We start from the raw sequence: 18,260 nt of genomic DNA, 5'->3' as shown, positions 1-18,260 counted from the left end.
ATTGGAGATTAGTGGTGGAAAATAGCAGTCATTGCCGCCATTTGGGTGGGTTACCGGAGACAGGTCGTAGAGGAAGTCGTCGACGACAACGAATTCGTCTTCCCAGCGTACAATTAATATTGTGTTGGGACATTTGTTAAAAGAAAAAGGATATCGGGAGTTAATCGAATTAGTCAATTGTCATTTATGTGAATGTTAGGCAGTGCATGAATGATGGATAAAGGAATTTGTAAATTACTAAATTCATGAATGAATGATCCAAATAGCATATGTAAATGAACTTTACTGAAATATGCACTGAACAAACTAAACTTTGCATGTAACTCTCCACTTAGTTATGCGTCACTCGCCACTTATTTCTCGATTTGTTGTTTTGTGGGTTGTGTGTTGTTTGACAAAGCACCCAGTGTAGTTCATGGAGATTGGGTTATGAAGAAGAATTTGTAAGTCATTGAATGAAAGAGCAATGATCCAAATACCATATATAAATGACTTTGACTGAAGTCTGCACTGTCCATACAAAAACGTAAATGTTACTCCCCACATAGTTATTCGTTACTCCCCACTTAGTTTTGGATTGTTTTATTTGGTTTCTGTGTTGTTCATCAAAGCACCCAGTTTAGTTAATGGAGCATGGTTGATGGAGAAGACTTTGTCAATGATTGAATGAAAGAGCAATGATCCAATCACCGTATATGAATGAACTTTACTCAAGTCTGCACTGTATAGTCAGAAAAGTGTGCGTAACTCCCCACATAGTTATTCGTTACTCCCCACTTAGTTTTGGATTGTTTTATTTGGTTTCTGTGTTGTTCATCAAAGCACCCAGTTTAGTTAATGGACCATGGGTAATGCAGAAGACTTTGTCAATGATTGAATGAAAGAGCAATGATGCAAATACCATATATGAACGAACTTTACTCAAGTTTGCACTGTGCAGTTAGAACATTGTGCGTAACTCCCCACATAGTTATTCGTTACTCCCCACTTAGTTTTGGATTGTTTTATTTGGTTTGTGTCTTGTTCATTAAAGCACCCAGTTTAGTTAATGGAGCATGGGTGATGGAGAAGACTTTGTGAATGATTGAATGAATGAGCAATGATCCAATTACCGTATATGAACGAACCTAACTCAAGTCTGCACTGTTCAGTCAAAACATTGTGCGTAACTCCCCACATAGATTTTCGTTACTCCCCACTTAGTTTTGGATTGTTTTATTTGGTTTCTGTCTTGTTCATGAAAGCACCCGATTTAGTTAATGGACCATGGGTGATGGAGAAGACCTTGTCAATGATTGAACGAAAGAGCAATGATGCAATTACCGTATATGAATGAACTTTACTCAAGTCTGCACTGTTCAGTCAGAACATTGTGCGTAACTCCCCACATAGATTTTCGTTACTCCCCACTTAGTTTTGGATTGTTTTATTTGGTTTCTGTCTTGTTCATGAAAGCACCCGGTTTAGTTAATGGACCATGGGTGATGGAGAAGACCTTGTCAATGATTGAACGAAAGAGCAATGATGCAATTACCGTATATGAATGAACTTTACTCAAGTCTGCACTGTTCAGTCAAAAAATTGTGCGTAACTCCCCACATAGTTATTCGTTACTCCCCACTTAGTTTTGGATTGTTTTATTTGGTTTTTGTCTTATTCATGAAACCACCTAGTTTAGTTAATGGACCATGTGTGATGCAGAAGACTTTGTCAATGATTGAATGAAAAAGCAATGATGCAAATACCGTATATGAACGAACTTTACTCAAGTCTGTACTGTGCAGTCAGAACATTGTGCGTAACTCCCCACATAGTTATTCATTACTCTGCACTTAGTTTTGGATTGTTTTATTTGGTTTGTGTCTTGTTCATCAAAGCACCCAGTTTAGTTAATGGAGCATGGGTGATGGAGAAGACCTTGTCAATGATTGAACGAAAGAGCAATGATGCAATTACCGTATATGAATGAACTTTACTCAAGTCTGCACTGTATAATCAAAAAATTGTGTGCAACTCCCACATAGTTATTCTTTACTCCCCACTTAGTTTTGGATTGTTTTATTTGGTTTTTGTCTTGTTCATCAAAGCACCCAGTTTAATTAATGGAGCATGGGTGATGGAGAAGACATTGCCAATGATTGAATGAAAGAGCAATGATGCAATTACCGTATATGAATGAACTTTACTCAAGTATGCACTGTACAGTCAAAAAATTGTGCGTAACTCCCCACATAGGTATTCCTTACTCCCCACTTAGTTTTGATATCTGTTATTTCGATTTTGTGTTGTTTGAAAAAGATCCCAGTTCAGTTCATGGAGCTTGGGTGCATGGAGAAGACTTTGGAAATCATTTAATGAATGAACAATTATCCAAATTGAGTATATAAATGACCTTCACTCCAATTCGCGTTGTACTGGCAAAAACATACATGTAACTCCCCACATATTAATGAGTAAGTCCCCACTTTGGTTACATTACTGTGTTTTCCCTATACTGAATTTAGACAAGTGCTCCTTTGAATGTCCATTTGATGATAGAAATTACATTTTGAGAGACTAAATGAATGTTCAATGTTCCAAAATGATACACTTGATTGAGTTTAGTGAAAGCTGAAACATTTTAAACATACAGTGTATTGTAGCTCCCCACATACGTTTGCGATACTCCCCAAAACGATGTTTAACATAGTTTTAGTGAATAAACCACTTGAAGTTTTGATACGACGAACAATAGGGACAATACTAAGCAAATGGTTGCCGCCGACGAAGGAAGGCGGCCACAGAGTTCGCAAAACACTACCAACTCCAAAAGCTTCTTCTTCTGGATGATAGGGATAGTCTACCCGAAAACTGTAACTATCCTCCACTAACAACGGCAAAATGCTTGCCGGAAACACGCTTTCAGTGAACCGGAAACTCTGACAACCTTGCTTCCTCTCTCTCGCTCGAAACGCTTTCTCACTTCACACTCTCGCACCCTCACTTTCTCCCTTTCTCTCTTCTTCACTTTCTCTCTCTAACTTACATTTTAATTTCAGTTTCCTTTTTTTCCCGCCGCACGTGCTAACTTACATTTTGGTAATAAAAATTTAAAAAAACCGCTGCCACGTCACCATTGTCAAAAACTTGTCAAATACTTTTGTTGAAATATCATTTTCCATATATAAATAAGTAGCTAGCTATATTTAGCTGTAGGTTTCTTCACAAATATTAACCGAGGGTATATTTCTCTCCTCCCATTAGTTGCTGCTCATGGCTCTTGTATAATGCTCTTGTTGAGCTCACTTTTTTCTCAACCACAAAAAGTTTACAATTCTTGTTTCAAGGTCTCAGTCACTCAAATTTTTGCACTGGAGCTGAAAGCTTCAGCTCATATGCGGCTTGAAAGCAATCTGCTGCTTGTTGCAATGAACCTTCCATTTTTGAAACTAGTCCAAGGTTAAACCATGCATCATGGTTTGTAGGATCTAATCTCAAAGCATTCATTAAAAAGCTTCTTGCGATTGGGAGTGATTGCATGCCAAGTTTAAGCATTAATTTTGCAGCTGAAATGATACTGGGAATGTGATCTGGTTCTATTGACAATGAGACTGAGAAGGAAGCTAAGGCCTCCTTATGCAATTTTCGAGATTCAAACAACAACCCTGTCATTGTCACATGCAAGTAATTTCAGATTGGTAAATAAAAAATGTAGAAATATACTGCAGTTCAACAATGAAACTTGTTCCATACCAGTAATATGCCAACTTCTTGGAGAAAAAAAATCTATCAACTGAGCCTTGTCAACACATACTTTTGCATCTAGAAAGGAGCAAAGATCTACATAAATGCTAGCCAAATCTTGCCACACTTCCATTTCCAACTTCTGTTGTTTTAATGCCTGCAAACAGATGAAAAGTCAAGGCGATAAATTCTTCTCAAGGATTCAGGAGATTACTTAAATACCTACACTAGCAAAAAAACTGTCCCTAGTCATAAGCATTGGATATTGGACCAGAAAAATGAAATATACAAGAGCAACTTCACAGTGTTGTTCCCTTAAACAATACTACACACCTCATGCCTGAATGCCTTAGACTGAAGCCAATGCTCCTTTTGTGATTCAATTACTGCTAGCAAGATTCTGTAGGTTTCTACTGCTTTCTTAGGTTGCTGCTGTGTAATTTGAAGTATAGCTTTCAGTCTCAGTAGTTCTAACTGGTCGATACTTCCAGCCTCATCTAAACCAAAATCAACTATAGTTTCTGCATCCTTAAACCTCTGTTGCGCTGATACTATGAGTGCTAACAACTGCCAACCTCTTTTTGAGCTTCCAGCCATTATGTCAGAGTATATCATTAAATTGTCATATGCTGCATTTAGATTTCTTTGGATTGCATTTTCCAATCCAAGGCTGAGTATCACTTCTGGATCATTATTTCCATTTGAATCCACAGCATCATTTAGAAAGTACAAAGACTCTCTCTGAAGTATAACTCTTTCAGAATCTAGAACAGATACTCTTGCAGCAGCCCCTTTGCAAATACCCAGAAATTTTTGGCCCTCACCCAGAAAATGCTCATTTTGATGCTTGGCTAGATCAATAACTTTCTGTGAAAACTTAATGCCTTCATGAGCATGGTTTGGACATAAAGAACACAGCTTTGCAGCAAACAAAAATGAAGGAAAATAGGGTTTATGCTTAGCTTCAGAACTACCACAAGCTTTCCTCAAAAGGTTCAAGGCTACTTCATTCTGTCCTGCTGCACTGTAACATAGAGCAAGAAAGTGCCACCTCTCTGCCCGATCATAAACCCCTGGAAGAATCTTCTCTACGCTATCTGCCAGTGATTCAAACATTCCAGTAACTGAAAGTGAAAATGTAAGATGATCCATTATTTCAGGGTCCCAATCTATTTCCTGAAGTTCCATCTTTTCTGAGAGTATCAACAGCAAAAGTATGGCTTCTTCAGTACCACTCATAGGTGTTGTTAAACCATTCACTTGCAGCTGAGAGGGTAGGTTTACTTCAGCACCACCATAGAGAAGTGTGGTAGCCAAATCTTTTTGTACCCTGGCCAATCTCCATGGCTCCAAATTCCATGGCTTGATCAGAGCCCTCCGATAAGCAGTGACAGCTTCGTCTAGAAAACTAGCCTTGATCCATAGATTTGGAAGCAACTCCAATGCTTTGTGGAACATTTCCTGCAACTTACAATCTTCACCAATACCCTCAGGCATTCCTTTAGGAAGAGCAGATTCTACTGTGTCCACAATAATTCTGCACTCTTTTGCAGCCTCTGGTAAATAAGAAAGCAGAAGTAATTACTAATTACTAATCAGTGTATTAGTGGCTTCACAGACCAAAAACAAAACACAACCATTCATATTATAATGTCGCACTTATGATGCTTGGATGATGATAATATGGACAATTGTTCAAGATTCTCTGACATATAAGAGCCAAACTTTAAATCAAACAAAACAAAAGAATATGAAGGTGGTGATACCGGTGTATCTTCCAAGTTCTTCTAAGGATTTGGATTTAAGCAAAATTGCCTCTAGAAGCAGGCTTACTGAATGCATTGACATTACATTTGGAAGCACATTATCAACCTTTGACCGTGGTTTTCTTTGCTTGGTTCTTTCGGCTATGGCCCTGATCATTCTCGGGGCCAAAGTCTTTATGTCTATGCCTTCAAAAACTTGAAGGGCAGCATCAAAGTTCCCTCTTTGGTATTCAAGCCTCCCCAGCAAAGCCCGAGCTTCCTTAAATTCACCAAAAAAGGACAAAATTAAAATCAAACAGTGGTCTTAAGTTAGCAGAAAATATTTTCACAACATGCTGGTTTGAAGAATAATTTCACTGAGAATAAAATACTAATTAATACCTCATAGTTTAATGAGAGTGTTTCTTTTAAAGTAGATTCAGCTTCTTCCACTTGCGTCTCATCAAATTTGGATTCCCAATCCCCAGTCCTTGAAGAAAGACCACTTGCAGAGAAATCCCTTGTTGCCAAGGACTCAGGTGACTGTGGTGCCTCTTCAAACTTGAATTGCTCCCCGGAACAAGCACACAACATCTTCCAAAAAGTGTGGTTTTGAAAGTGAACCCAACACAAATCACTTCTTATTGCACACTCTCACAGGGCTCAACACCTTCAACAAACACGGTTCTGTTAAATTGATTAACACGGTTGAAATGGTTGGAGTGAACTATCGTTACTATTGAGACTGATTGTTCCTGTAGAGCTAGAACAGCAATGGTCTTAACTTTAATCAGCAAAATGAAGAATGCCACAGAGTACCCTTTTACCTTGAATTTGGAATTTCACCACTAGTGTCATGAAATGCAAAAACATAATGCTAAGAATGACACGTTCATGCAACTGAAAACAAACCACGTAACTTGTGGGAACACAAGAAAGATAGAGAGAGAGATGATGACAGATTTTTCAAATTCAAAGGCAATGATGGATGTCATAAGAAAGAGAAAAGGAGGAAAAGTTTTCTAGATGAACACGGGTGGACATGTGAGAACTGAGAAAAGAGAGAGAGAGAAACAATAATAGTAAGAACAGTGCCTAGGACTTACCAACCATAGCTCAGATTCCAAAAACCTGAACCTTATCAGTGTTTTACGCCATGAAAGCTACCCTTCTGTCGAACTTTCTGTTTCTATGTTTGGATTATCTGAAACCGGTCCTCATTGGTTAAAAAAACGCACCCCTTTAAAAAATTCAAAACCTTTTGGCCTAAGTAAAGAACAACTCACTCTTGGAGTGTTGAGAATGTTTGGTAATAGGAGCATTCAAATGTTGTTGGTAAATTGCTTGAGTTGGTTTGAAGTTTCAACAATGTTGGTGTATGTGTTCACACTCCACACCACACTTGATGGAGATAGTGGCAGAAGTAGTAGCTTAAGAGTTGGAGCAAGAATTAACGGAAGAAAGTGAAATGAAAGGAAAAGCAAAGGGTGTTGTCGTGGGTTGCCACTATCAACATGTCCCCATACATTGGTGTCCACATTAATGTTGTTTACTTTCCAACCTTTTTGTCAGTCACTGTATCCGAAACATATATTATGATTGGAAAATGTTGTTTTACACATACAAAGAATAAAATAATGGATGTAAAGGATATATAATTTTTTTTAATGTCAAAATAATAGCACCCATTATATTTTTCTATGCTTCAAATGCCAAATTTTTAAATAATCAATGAAATCTGTTCGAGAGATATACAATCTAATTCACTTTTTATCTACTATATTTTTCTTATGTGTTTAGCAGACTTTTAATTTCTTTTAGTTTATTTTGGTTAGTATCATTTTCAAGTTTTCTAAGGGGCCTTTCGGATATTTGTGGTTAATCTTTTCATACAGAAAATTAAATAATATATAAGAAAAGAAAAATTAAACTTGTATTAAAGTTTTAGATTAAAAATGATGTTATACTATGTATTGTTCCCTCCATATAAGAGATGTTAAAAAAATATAGAGATTAAGAATGTGTTGAATGTATAAGTTTTAAATTAAGAATATATAGGAGTGATGTTGATGGTGATCAAATCGATAACATTTTATACATAAAGAAACCAAGTTAATAATATTTTATGTATAAATGATGAATAGAGAATTTGCTACACATAACCATTAAACTCCTTTATTTAATACCAAGTAAAAGAAGAAAAAAAATAGAAAGAGAGAAGTGTAAGTTTAATGTAATGGTAGAAAACAATAAATGGTTTAAGCTTTTGCATGAATATGTAAATAAGAGGGATAATTATCCTAATTTATTTTTTATTGTCGTTTTTTAATTTCGTAAAAGTTTTTTGCTTACAACGATTAGATCAAGAAAAAAAAAGAATGATGGGAAGAGGATGGTTGAAGAGTAATTTCATATTTTTCATACATAAAAAGTTAAACTAAATATTTAAATTAAGAGTTTGGTGGATATACATTCAAGTGTAAACAAGTTTCATGTTCATTCCATCATAAATGACAAATAATTATTATTATAAAACTCAACAATTTTTTTGTGTTGACTTTTTGTTGAATGATAGTATACAGTATTCACCATGAATAATTTTATACATCCACAAATAATTTTCTTACTTCGAAAATAGAAAACCTTTTTCTTTTTGAAAACTGAATGTCACTTTTTGAAATTAACGAGATTAGCGGATAAATTAAGGCACGCCTCTCTTAATTATCGCGCCATGATAAAGATTAATATTATAATGACTTTCTTATCTTATATCAGAGAGTGTTATGTTACTGTCTAATCAAATCATTAAGTGATTTTATAGCATCATGGTTACTTTCTGGACAATAAAAATTTCTTCCATAAACGAACTTCTAAGTTACTATTTTAATTTGATAATTTATTTAGTATAAGAAAATATTATCAAATAAAATCTATATCAATTTCATTGAATCACATGATTTTCCTTTTTCGTAGTATAATTGTTTAAATTTCATATTTACTAAAAAAATATTATTAATGTTATTAATTTTTATTTGTTTAGCATAAAATCAGAATTTGACAGCAACAACATCACCTTTGTAAACTACCAGAGCACTTAAATGGTTATTATGACTGTGGTCGCCATTACATAAGTACGCTTTTATATTTGTTTCTGGACAAAACCCCTTAAATTAAATTAATTTTAACATAGTGGAAAAAGCGTCATGCTATTTTTGTTTTAAGACAAAAAATTAGGAGAAAAACCTTAAACTTCGAATTAAAGATTATCCTAAATGACCTAATTATCGAAACTGATGAAATGCAGATTGAAAACATCATTTTAACAAATAGATTTAAAAAATCAATAATAGAAAATTTACCAAATTTCTCGGCTGAATTTTCTTGAGAAAATGATTGACAAGACGATGATAAAGTGGTGCGTTAATGAGGGGTGTTTGTTTGGTATTTCCTAAAAGAGAAACATTTTATGAACAGTGCGTGACAATATTCAAAAGTTAACAGTTCGGAAAAAGAAGCAATGATGGTTGCCAGAACATTTAAGCGTAGGCACATGGACAAAACCTTCAAACGGAACCCAGCTCAGGTGGCTATCACGTGGAGTTGATTTGGCGGGAATCTACCAAGAGAATCAATGTAAAAAAGTGAGTAACAAATTTTCTATTATAATTTCTTCATATATAACTTATTGAAAGTTTATAAAATATTGATTAAATAAAATGTGAGATTCAATAAAAATATAACAATAAAAAAAGTGTTAAAAGTGTATTATTAATATTTAATAATAATAATAATAATAATAAAAATAAAGCAGCTTGGACTCATGGAGTGGTAGTTTCTTTTGCTTTACCTTTAGTTTTGTCGCTTCTTAATTTTCTGCAGCCGAGATTCCTTCATCAACCAGCGACTTTCTCATACTCACACACACCACATGCTTCTGTCATGTCAACTTCCTTCTCTCTCATCCTTCATACTTTACAGCTTCAACGCATTTTCCAATTTTTCTCAGAAATTAGGGTTTGGAATAACAACTCAAGCCCCCCTTAGATTTACTTACCGGAGTGAAGCTTTTAACTCTGTTTTCTATTAAACAAAAGTATTAAAATTAAAAAAGTTAGCTGGTAAATATAAACAATACATTGATTCCAGCATTACTAATATTGAATGGGTTTATCTTAATAATATCACTATGTGTTAATATCTCTCAGATTAAAATTTGCTAGTTTACTTAATGTTTAACTCGCTATTTCTAAGTCTTTAAATCTATTTAAAGATTCCGTCTTCCAATTGAAATTAAAATAAAGGGGGGAAAACACGGTCTGTAACCCCAGGAACACTCACTTTATTGCATTACAAATTTATAATAACAATAAATAAGCAAGCTAGTTCTCAATCCAGCGAATAGTCATTTGAGTTTTTAATTAAGAACATGCATAAGATATTTTTTGGCATATATATATATGTCATGTCAAGCTGGCATAGTTTGCAGAAATAATTTTCCTAGCCATTAAGTCGAAAGCGTTGGAGAGAAGAAAAAATAAAGTATAAAATTAATGATCGAATCATGAAATGAACACAATTCCTGATAATAATAATTACATGTCCCGCTCAAAACGCCTCGTCGTCAACCATACTGGCTGCGTAGTGACCCAAATTTCGGCCCTGTAGTTAACCAGAAGAGAAAAAAGGAAGAGAACAAAATTCAGTACCGTATGACTGTTAAGGTACCCCCATTATATTCAAGCTGATTACATAAATGGCAAAGCATGATTGTACCCAGAAAACTTAGTTCCAAATGTAATAGACAGTCTAGACAAATAGATCGAGAAAACTAGTTTGTATCAAACAAGAATGCTCTTATTGGGACAGTTCACATGAATGAAACACCTCAGAAATCCCCCTCATTGAAATTGAGAGAGAGCCTTAGCTCGCTCCAACGTCAGGTCTGAGGAAGGTAACCCGCCCGTTGTTTATTGTAGCAAAAATTATCAAGGTATACCACTCTTAACCAAGTACTTTAAATGGGAAAATAAGACTTAAGATCGTTACATGGCAAGAATACCAACCTCAGATAACAACCGTTGCTTATTAATTAATTGTGTCCTAGCCTTGTTCTGAACTGAATTTGGAGACTTAAACATTCTCTGCAAGAGGGACAATAATGCAGATAAGTACACAATGACAAGAAACAAGAAAAAAAAAAGTATATAACAAGTGAGAGTAGTAAACAGACAATCAGTAATCAGTCATAGAAACCAACCTTTTCACCGCTAGACATCCGATGTTCATTGTCATTAAGATATCTTCTCTTTGGTGTGAAATTAAATACATCTTGAAGGAAGTCATTTTCCTAATTTGACAAGGGAGAAATAAGTTAACCAAGGAAATAATAAACTTTTCAGCAAAACTAAAATGTTAGTGATGAAAATTGACAAGATTAAGCCAACCTGCATATGCTTGATGAATCCTCCCCCTAAAAAGTGCTTGAGAAAGTTCAACTGCAAAAATGTAAGTTAAAGTTTAACACAGAAATGGAAGCTTTTGTCAGAAAAACAGATGAATAAAAAAGATAAAAAGAAAAAACCTGTATCATTTGGGACCATGAAGATGTCTGCAGTGAATCACCACCAATTTTCATAGAAACTTCAGGAGAGTAACCATACTAGTAGCACAAGGTATTAAAGTAAGGTCAGTAAATAAGCATGTGTTCCACATGCAATATATCTTCTATTAAAAGAGGGTGACTTAGTGCACAAGATTCCAAGTAAGCGATGTTTGAGAAGGGTACATGTACACAGCCCTACAACCCCAGAGTCTATTTACAGAATCTGAACACATGATAAGGTAACCAGGCTTTTCTTAGAATATAAATTACAGTTAATTAGAAAGGAAACTCAAGTACCTCAAAAAATTCCACAATATCTCGGAACAAGTTCCTCTGATTATTAAGATCTTTCTTAGCAGAACCTTTTCCACCAGCCTCAACAGAAAGGTTTTTGACTTGATTGACAACCTTCCCTTTCAATCCTTGTAAATGGATGTAACTTTCCTGCAGGTTAATCTCTTCTTGAATCATTTCACTTGCACCCTTAGAATCAGCAGAAAATTTCTCTATAATTCCATTCTCAAAAATTACAGCCAGTGCTTCACCAGCAGCAATACGCATAGGCCGGTCTTCCTTGTCTAGAAGACTTGATAAATAAGATATAGAACTGCATGAACAAAATCAATTATTTGGATCCCAGACAATGAAACAATCCTAAAACATGGTCAGGATTTTAAATATATAATTGAATAAGGAGTTTGGAATTTGAGTTGGATGGAAATGAATTTGGATCTTAAATTTAATCATGTTATGGGAGGCCTTTAAGAATTAGAATCATAACTCATGAAAATTCCTAGAGATACAAAATGATTACTGAGGCCCTTTCCAATTCTCATTGCAATTTTAGATACGTGTTTGAATGTGATAAGAAATTTTTTAACAAAACTGATTCGAGATCAAAACCATGGTTTTGTTGCGCCAGTACAAAAGCAATATTTTCGAGGCGAAGGAAAATCCTGTTGAATATGTATAGATAAAAATATCATCATGCTTAAATATTATGTCATTACTTTAACAATATTTATGTGCCCATATTAATTACCATACATAAAAAAGTGATTTTGATCAACAAATATTCGTTGTATTAAAATTACGTTCAAATAAACTTCTCGTTATAATCAAATTTGAAAAATAAAGTTTATAAAAATCAATTTTACAAACTGTAAGCCAAACATGGACTTACTCAACATCCTAAAAAATTGTGAATACCACACGCAGAAAATGAAATTAAAATTGTGCTCAACCCAAAAAACAAAAAACCGAAATGCATCTCAGACCTGACTTTTTAAATAATTATCATAGAAGTCAATACTTATATACAATGGATGAAAAAACTTCTACGCTATCAAACTTAGAATTTTAATTCCAAGATGTACACAACGCAAAGATAAAATCTACATTTAGAACCAGATCCAATACTGATAACATCGAAACAAGTATTAAAATTTTAAACAATAAGTTCAATTACATCATCTAAACTGGTCCTTAATACATCTTTAGTTTTAATAATTCTATTAACATTTTCCCTGCCCCCAGTTCGCATGTTATTCCAAGTTCCATGGGAGAAAAATTACAAGTATTCATAATCCTTCACAACAAAATTTCATCCTCCCTGTCCTCACTTAAACTTCCAGTCAACCTTCTGGTATTCAAATCCTACACACCTGCTTCTATGACAAACAGGTTCAAAAAATTTTGGACTGCTAAACTGCATGTCATATATAAAAACGAATGCACACAGAGGCTTTTTGTTCTCTTCCAATAACAAAGAAGAATGAGTCAAGAACTAGGTCACACTATTTAGAAGTCTAGAATGCAGATCTGAAATGAACTCAAGGTTGGTTTTTAGGAGGAAAGTTCCAACTAGTTGCAGTCCCAGGTCAACTGTAGAACTAAGCTAACTAAAGCCATGTAAAGGTGCAAGCTATGCCCTTTTTTCAATACCAAAAACTAGTGCAGGATTAAATGAAAAGGGATACACAGAAACAGGATAGCTTACTTTTGCCAAATTTTAGAATTTAGCTTGAACTCGCTCATTGTAGATAGGAGAAAGGACCAAGCAGATATGACGGCAGTTATTAATGGAGCAGAAGGTTTGACTGCAACTACCTAAACAATAAAATAGCTAAGTAAATTTAAGGTAGAAAAGTTAGGAGCACTAATATAGAAAAAAAGTGCAATAATAATTGAAAATAAAACAACTATTAATAGAGATACATAAAACTTTGGATTAATAAGCAAAATAGAAATACTACTAACAGTATATTTGAAAATAAATGCCTACATTGGAACCTAATCTGGGATGAATCACTCGCCACAGTATGTCCATTGATTTCTCTGTTTCCTCTTGATCATTCCCACCAACAAAAGTGATTATAGCCAAGCATGCCAGCAACTAAAAAAAATGGCATTGAAGAGAGAAGATTCAGAATCAGAGTCTCTGATGACTCATAAGGCAAATTTTGAGTACAGAAGTCTTTCCAAAATATTCAAACACCTACTTACTGTTAAAATTCATGAGAAAGTAAAACATGAGAAAGTGATAGAAAGTTGAAAGTATTGAGAAATCTTTGGTATTTTGATATCTAGCCTCTGAGAGCTTGTCCAGAGTTTATATATACTTCTAGAATCAGTTGAAACTGTAATAATACAACTGATTAGAAACAGAAACACAACAGAAAACTGATTTCCGAAAGCCTATGGGCTTGGTATTTATGGCCCCAATTTACAACAGAGAACAACAGCTACAATAGCAACAAAATAATCCACATCTCGCTAATACTTACTGAAGGAATTCTTGTCAAATCTGATTTAGATGTGAGAAATTCATCAAGAGGACGAGCTGTTTCCTCAAAAATTTCCCTTGCACGATTATCACCACATCCAACAGTCAGAGACAGCAAACCTACAAAATAATCAAATTATATGCTTAATTATATGAATGAATGCAACATTATACATTCATAAGATGATCCAAATCATACCAATGACATGTGATGCCAAAGCTATTTCCTTTGCAGATGCCTTTTTGGATCCCTTTTTTATTGAAGCAAGACATAGATGCAATAAAGTAGCAAATCTGATAGAGGAAAGGGCCTCAAGGTTAGAAACATCATACTTATTGCAATAAATAAACCAATGGGCAAGATATCACATCTCTGTACTGAACACGAATATTTTTTGACATTGCAACCATCCTATTGAAGTATAGGAAATATATATGGGAAACATATAACATTTTTTTCAGATTAATGTAGTTTTCCACATAAACCAGCCAGTTGATGACACAACTATATTAGAAATAATAAGATTTAGGAACACAGCATAAAACACAAAAATGCGAGTGTGTTGAATACATCAGCATCATCACTAGACTGAAACACTGAAATTAGTTGATAGCTTGATTGTTAATTTGACAAGTCAGAAACACAGAAATTTCTAGACATAAAAGTCTAAAGAAGGAAATCTAAGCACCAAAGAATGATGCTTTTATTTTTAGTATGTGGTCATTCAAAACAGGAAAGAGTTTCTATTCTATATATACACGGAGGAATCTCATACATTGAGTACTTAAGCACTTTCTCAATCAATTTTGTTTTTGGCAAGTAAACAAACGTGGGGTTATTGGAACTCCAATTTCATATTCATTTGTAATTGTTGAAATACTTATTTCTGCTAGTGTAGTCAGTAGGACTTTAGTAGGGAGTTGAGTGTTGAGTTATCTCTAACCATTGTACCTAGCAATCTAGGCCAGTCTCTTAGCTTTCCATCTCCCTATTGTACCAGCTCCTACTCAATATAAATATACGAACATGAGAAGGATCTTTCAAGCCTTTTGAAAATATTTTTCTTTGTTTTAATCTCAAGTTGGTATCAGAGTCAGGTTTCGATCCTGAGACCTGTGGGTTATAGGCCCACCACGCTTTCGCTGCACCAATCCTATGAAGATGTATTGCGATAATCAAGTTGCTCTCCACATTGCATCAAATCCAATATTTCATGAGAGAACTAAACATATAGAAATTGACTGTCATTTTGTTCGTGAAAAGTTGTTGACAAAAGAAATATGTATTGAGTTTGTTGGATCAAATGACCAACTCGCAGATGTATTCACCAAGTCCTTAAGGGGACCCCAGATAGAGTTTATTTTTTCCAAGCTTGGTACATACAATCTGTATGCTCCAGCTTGAGAGAGAGTGTTGAAATAATTATTTCTGCTAGTGTAGTCAGTAGGACTTTGGTAGGGAGTTGAGTGTTGAGTTATCTCTAATCATTGTACCTAGCTGTCTAGGCCAGTCTCTTAGCTTTCCATCTCCCCATTGTACCAGCTCCCACTCAATATAAATATATGAACATGAGAAGGATCTTTCGAGCCTTCTGAAAATATTTTTCTCTGTTTTAATCTCAAGTGTAATCTACACTAAATACTTTTCACAGCAATTTCTTAAATTCTGCCAACTACATTAAAAATTACTAATGAAAGTGAGCAATGTGGGATGCGAATAGCCAATTGAAAGTGACAATAGCTGCAACCGATAAAGAAACACTGCTGAATCAAATTTCATCTTTCAGAACTAAATTGAGATTGCGGACTTCCCATGTTGACTTTATCCTTTATATGCAATCTCTTAGAAAGTAATATAAGTCTCGGTCAACCTTACAAAATTGACTTGTAAAGTGATATATGCACTTACTTATATACTCTATTTTAGTCATATCTCTAGACATTGTGGGATCTCCAACACAATCAAAATAGAGTGAAACTCAAAGCCAAAGGTATCCTCTTAAGGTTAGTGAGGGCTTGCTAGGTTGGACAAAGCACATGTATCAATTTTCTTTATGTTGCTTTAGCGAGTTGTTACACATACAATGCAATTAGGTAAATAAATGATACAGCAGAAAGAAGTAAACGGTTGAATAACGTAAAACTCGATAGTTGCTTACTTCTTATCCACAAACTGATGCTGCACGTTGCTACTGAATGCCCCAACGATCACCGACAATGCTCTCTCCCTCGTGGAACTCCTTTATTTCCAAAACAAAAGAGAACAAAATTTATATACATGCATTGATAATGTAAAAATCTTTTACACCATAAACCATCATGTGCAGTAAGTTCGTTATATTGAATACTGACTAACTTGTCTGAAAATCATATCAATGACGATTTTCCACTAGTTGAGTTCACTCGTAAACTAAAACTTGTTATAATTTTAGATTTGGAATTTGCAGCTGTAAACCAAGTACCTTTTCTCGTCCAAGGCATCGAGAGCTTGATCGAGAAGAGCGTCTTGATCGAAGTGCACTTCTTCGTTCCCTGAGACGGAGAAGTGATCAGTTCTCGAAGTTGACGACGAACTCACACTACTACTGTCATCGTCGCTATCCAACATTGCAGCATTTTTACGTTGAGAATTACCTACTCATACATAACCAAAACACAGCACAAAAACAACCAGCAACTTCATTCAATTCAAACTCCATCATTCATTCGCCTCGACATCATAATAGCAGCACTTAACATACTCATATTAGTCAGTCAGTTAATCAACTAAGCAATTTCAATTAATGCGCGATGGATCCAATAATTAAGAAGAATAATAAACCCTAGAAAATTAAATATAACAGAATATGATTGTGAGCTCTTACGCTTTCCCATAACGGCAACGGTTCCAACGGTGTTGTGTTGAGTACAGAGCGTTAGAAAGTGTTACGAGATGGAATGGAAATGCGATGGAAAGGTGTGAGGAGGAGGGAATTGAAGGGAACGGAATTGGGAGAGAAGGAGGATGAGAGAAATAGGTAGAATAGTGAATGATGAGCCATGAAAATTCAGAAGAAGAAACAGAAGAGAGAGAGTTTTTGGTTTTATCTGAGATGAAATTTTGATGTGAAGATGAAAAATGAGGAATGGTGTGTGGCGTGGTGTGGTTCTTGCTGTGCTGAGTGGAAGCTTGAAAGGGAATTATTCAAACGGGTGGTGTGGAATATTCCGAATGTGGTGTGCCACATACTCTGTACTGTGGAGTTATTACGTGGCACATCACAAGCCGTTGACATAAATGAACTTTGTCACGCTCTTTTTTCTTTTTTAGAGCTATCTTTTTTAATTATGCACATTTTAGGAAATAAAGGAAGTGAAAAAAAAACGAGTTGAATTAGATGTTGTTTGGGTGGAAAACAATAAATAAGAGAAAGAGAGTAAAATTTATATTTTTAATTCTGTGATTTATTAATAATAATATTTACTAATCTTTACTGAAACTTTCAACTTATATATGAAATCCATATTCACATTCATCCTCAATTTAAAGTAAAATAATCAATTATATTAAATAAGATAATTTACAATAAATCCTATCTCCTTCTTCAACTTTTCCCACTTTATATATAATGTGTTAGTAGTTATTAAAAAAAAAGATAAAAAATGTCAAGACTATTTCACAAAAGTTATGATAAATGACGTAATTTTTAAGTTTTTATTTTAATTTTTGAAGTTAGCATATTATTGCATATGTAATGGATAATAAAATATGCGATAACATTTAAAAAAAAAAAAAAGAGCTGATTTTGGTAACCTTCACGTTAACACATGTTTGTTTATTAACAGAGGGTGAGTTGAATTAATTAATGTAAATATGTTGAATGAGTACAAACTTTTTGTCTGTATTAAGTGCTTATTTTAGATTAGTCTAAAATGGAACCCACAAGGAGTTATTAAAAGAAAGGTTAGGTCGTGATTTGGTATGTGTCTCTGTATGTAATGTCTTGTTGAGAAGAGGGTCATTATTTTCTAAAAAAAAATCAGTGATAAGTAACTATTAATTATATTAATTTTTATTTTTTAAATTGCAAAATTATTTATCAATAATTAATAGTTAATTAATTGCAATATTTCATTAAATATATAAGATGTTAATTGGTCTAATTTATAACATAACATTGCTAATATTAGACAAAATTTTACTATCAACCGTAATCGTTAAGGTATTTTAATAATATTCAATAAATAGTATATGTATTTAAAAAATATAATTTGTTAATGTAATTTAATATTTCTATTATTGTGATAATCTAGAAAAACAATATTTTAAGAGTGATGGTGTTTTAAAATAATGAGATCATATTATTCTGATAATATAATATATAACTATAAATAAAAATTTTATAAAGGGGTTTCATTACTTAAA

General features: G+C 34.1%; 2 protein-coding genes across 5 annotated transcripts; both read right to left on the bottom strand.

Moving 5' to 3' along the window:
* Positions 1–3,115: 3,115 nt before the first annotated feature.
* Positions 3,116–6,969, bottom strand: LOC114195640 (protein NPGR1-like). Of its 3 annotated transcripts, XM_028086176.2 has the most exons (7): positions 6,755–6,968; positions 6,575–6,672; positions 5,871–6,138; positions 5,490–5,748; positions 4,057–5,279; positions 3,733–3,880; positions 3,116–3,644 (listed from the first exon to the last, which is right to left on the bottom strand). In XM_028086176.2, exons 3-7 carry the CDS (start codon positions 6,060–6,062, stop codon positions 3,334–3,336), a joined length of 2,133 nt encoding a protein of 710 aa, XP_027941977.2. In that variant the 5' UTR covers positions 6,063–6,138; positions 6,575–6,672; positions 6,755–6,968; the 3' UTR covers positions 3,116–3,333. The 3 variants fall into 3 exon arrangements, with proteins under 3 accessions (XP_027941977.2, XP_085521348.1, XP_027941978.2); XM_085665222.1 differs by having other exon boundaries at positions 6,575–6,969; XM_028086177.2 differs by lacking the exons at positions 6,575–6,672; positions 6,755–6,968 and adding an exon at positions 6,296–6,560.
* A 2,910-nt stretch (positions 6,970–9,879) lies between these two features.
* LOC114195584 (uncharacterized) lies at positions 9,880–17,015 on the bottom strand. 2 transcript variants are annotated; one of them, XM_028086102.2, is made up of 13 exons: positions 16,720–17,015; positions 16,318–16,489; positions 16,015–16,095; positions 14,055–14,149; positions 13,857–13,975; positions 13,355–13,465; positions 13,070–13,179; positions 11,368–11,677; positions 11,050–11,127; positions 10,913–10,963; positions 10,726–10,815; positions 10,532–10,609; positions 9,880–10,127 (listed from the first exon to the last, which is right to left on the bottom strand). In XM_028086102.2, the coding sequence occupies exons 1-13, from the start codon at positions 16,727–16,729 to the stop codon at positions 10,074–10,076; spliced, it is 1,359 nt and encodes a 452-aa protein (XP_027941903.2). In that variant the 5' UTR covers positions 16,730–17,015; the 3' UTR covers positions 9,880–10,073. The 2 variants fall into 2 exon arrangements, with proteins under 2 accessions (XP_027941903.2, XP_027941904.2); XM_028086103.2 differs by having other exon boundaries at positions 16,318–16,387.
* Positions 17,016–18,260: the final 1,245 nt, after the last annotated feature.

The sequence above is a fragment of the Vigna unguiculata genome, chromosome 8 (genome assembly GCF_037176805.1).
Source record: "Vigna unguiculata cultivar grain cowpea cultivar isolate G323 ecotype 2 chromosome 8, ASM3717680v1, whole genome shotgun sequence".
NCBI classification, from domain to species: domain Eukaryota; kingdom Viridiplantae; phylum Streptophyta; class Magnoliopsida; order Fabales; family Fabaceae; genus Vigna; species Vigna unguiculata.
The sequence above is the reverse complement of the archived record's forward strand: the minus strand, read 5'-3'. Positions and strand labels throughout refer to the sequence as shown.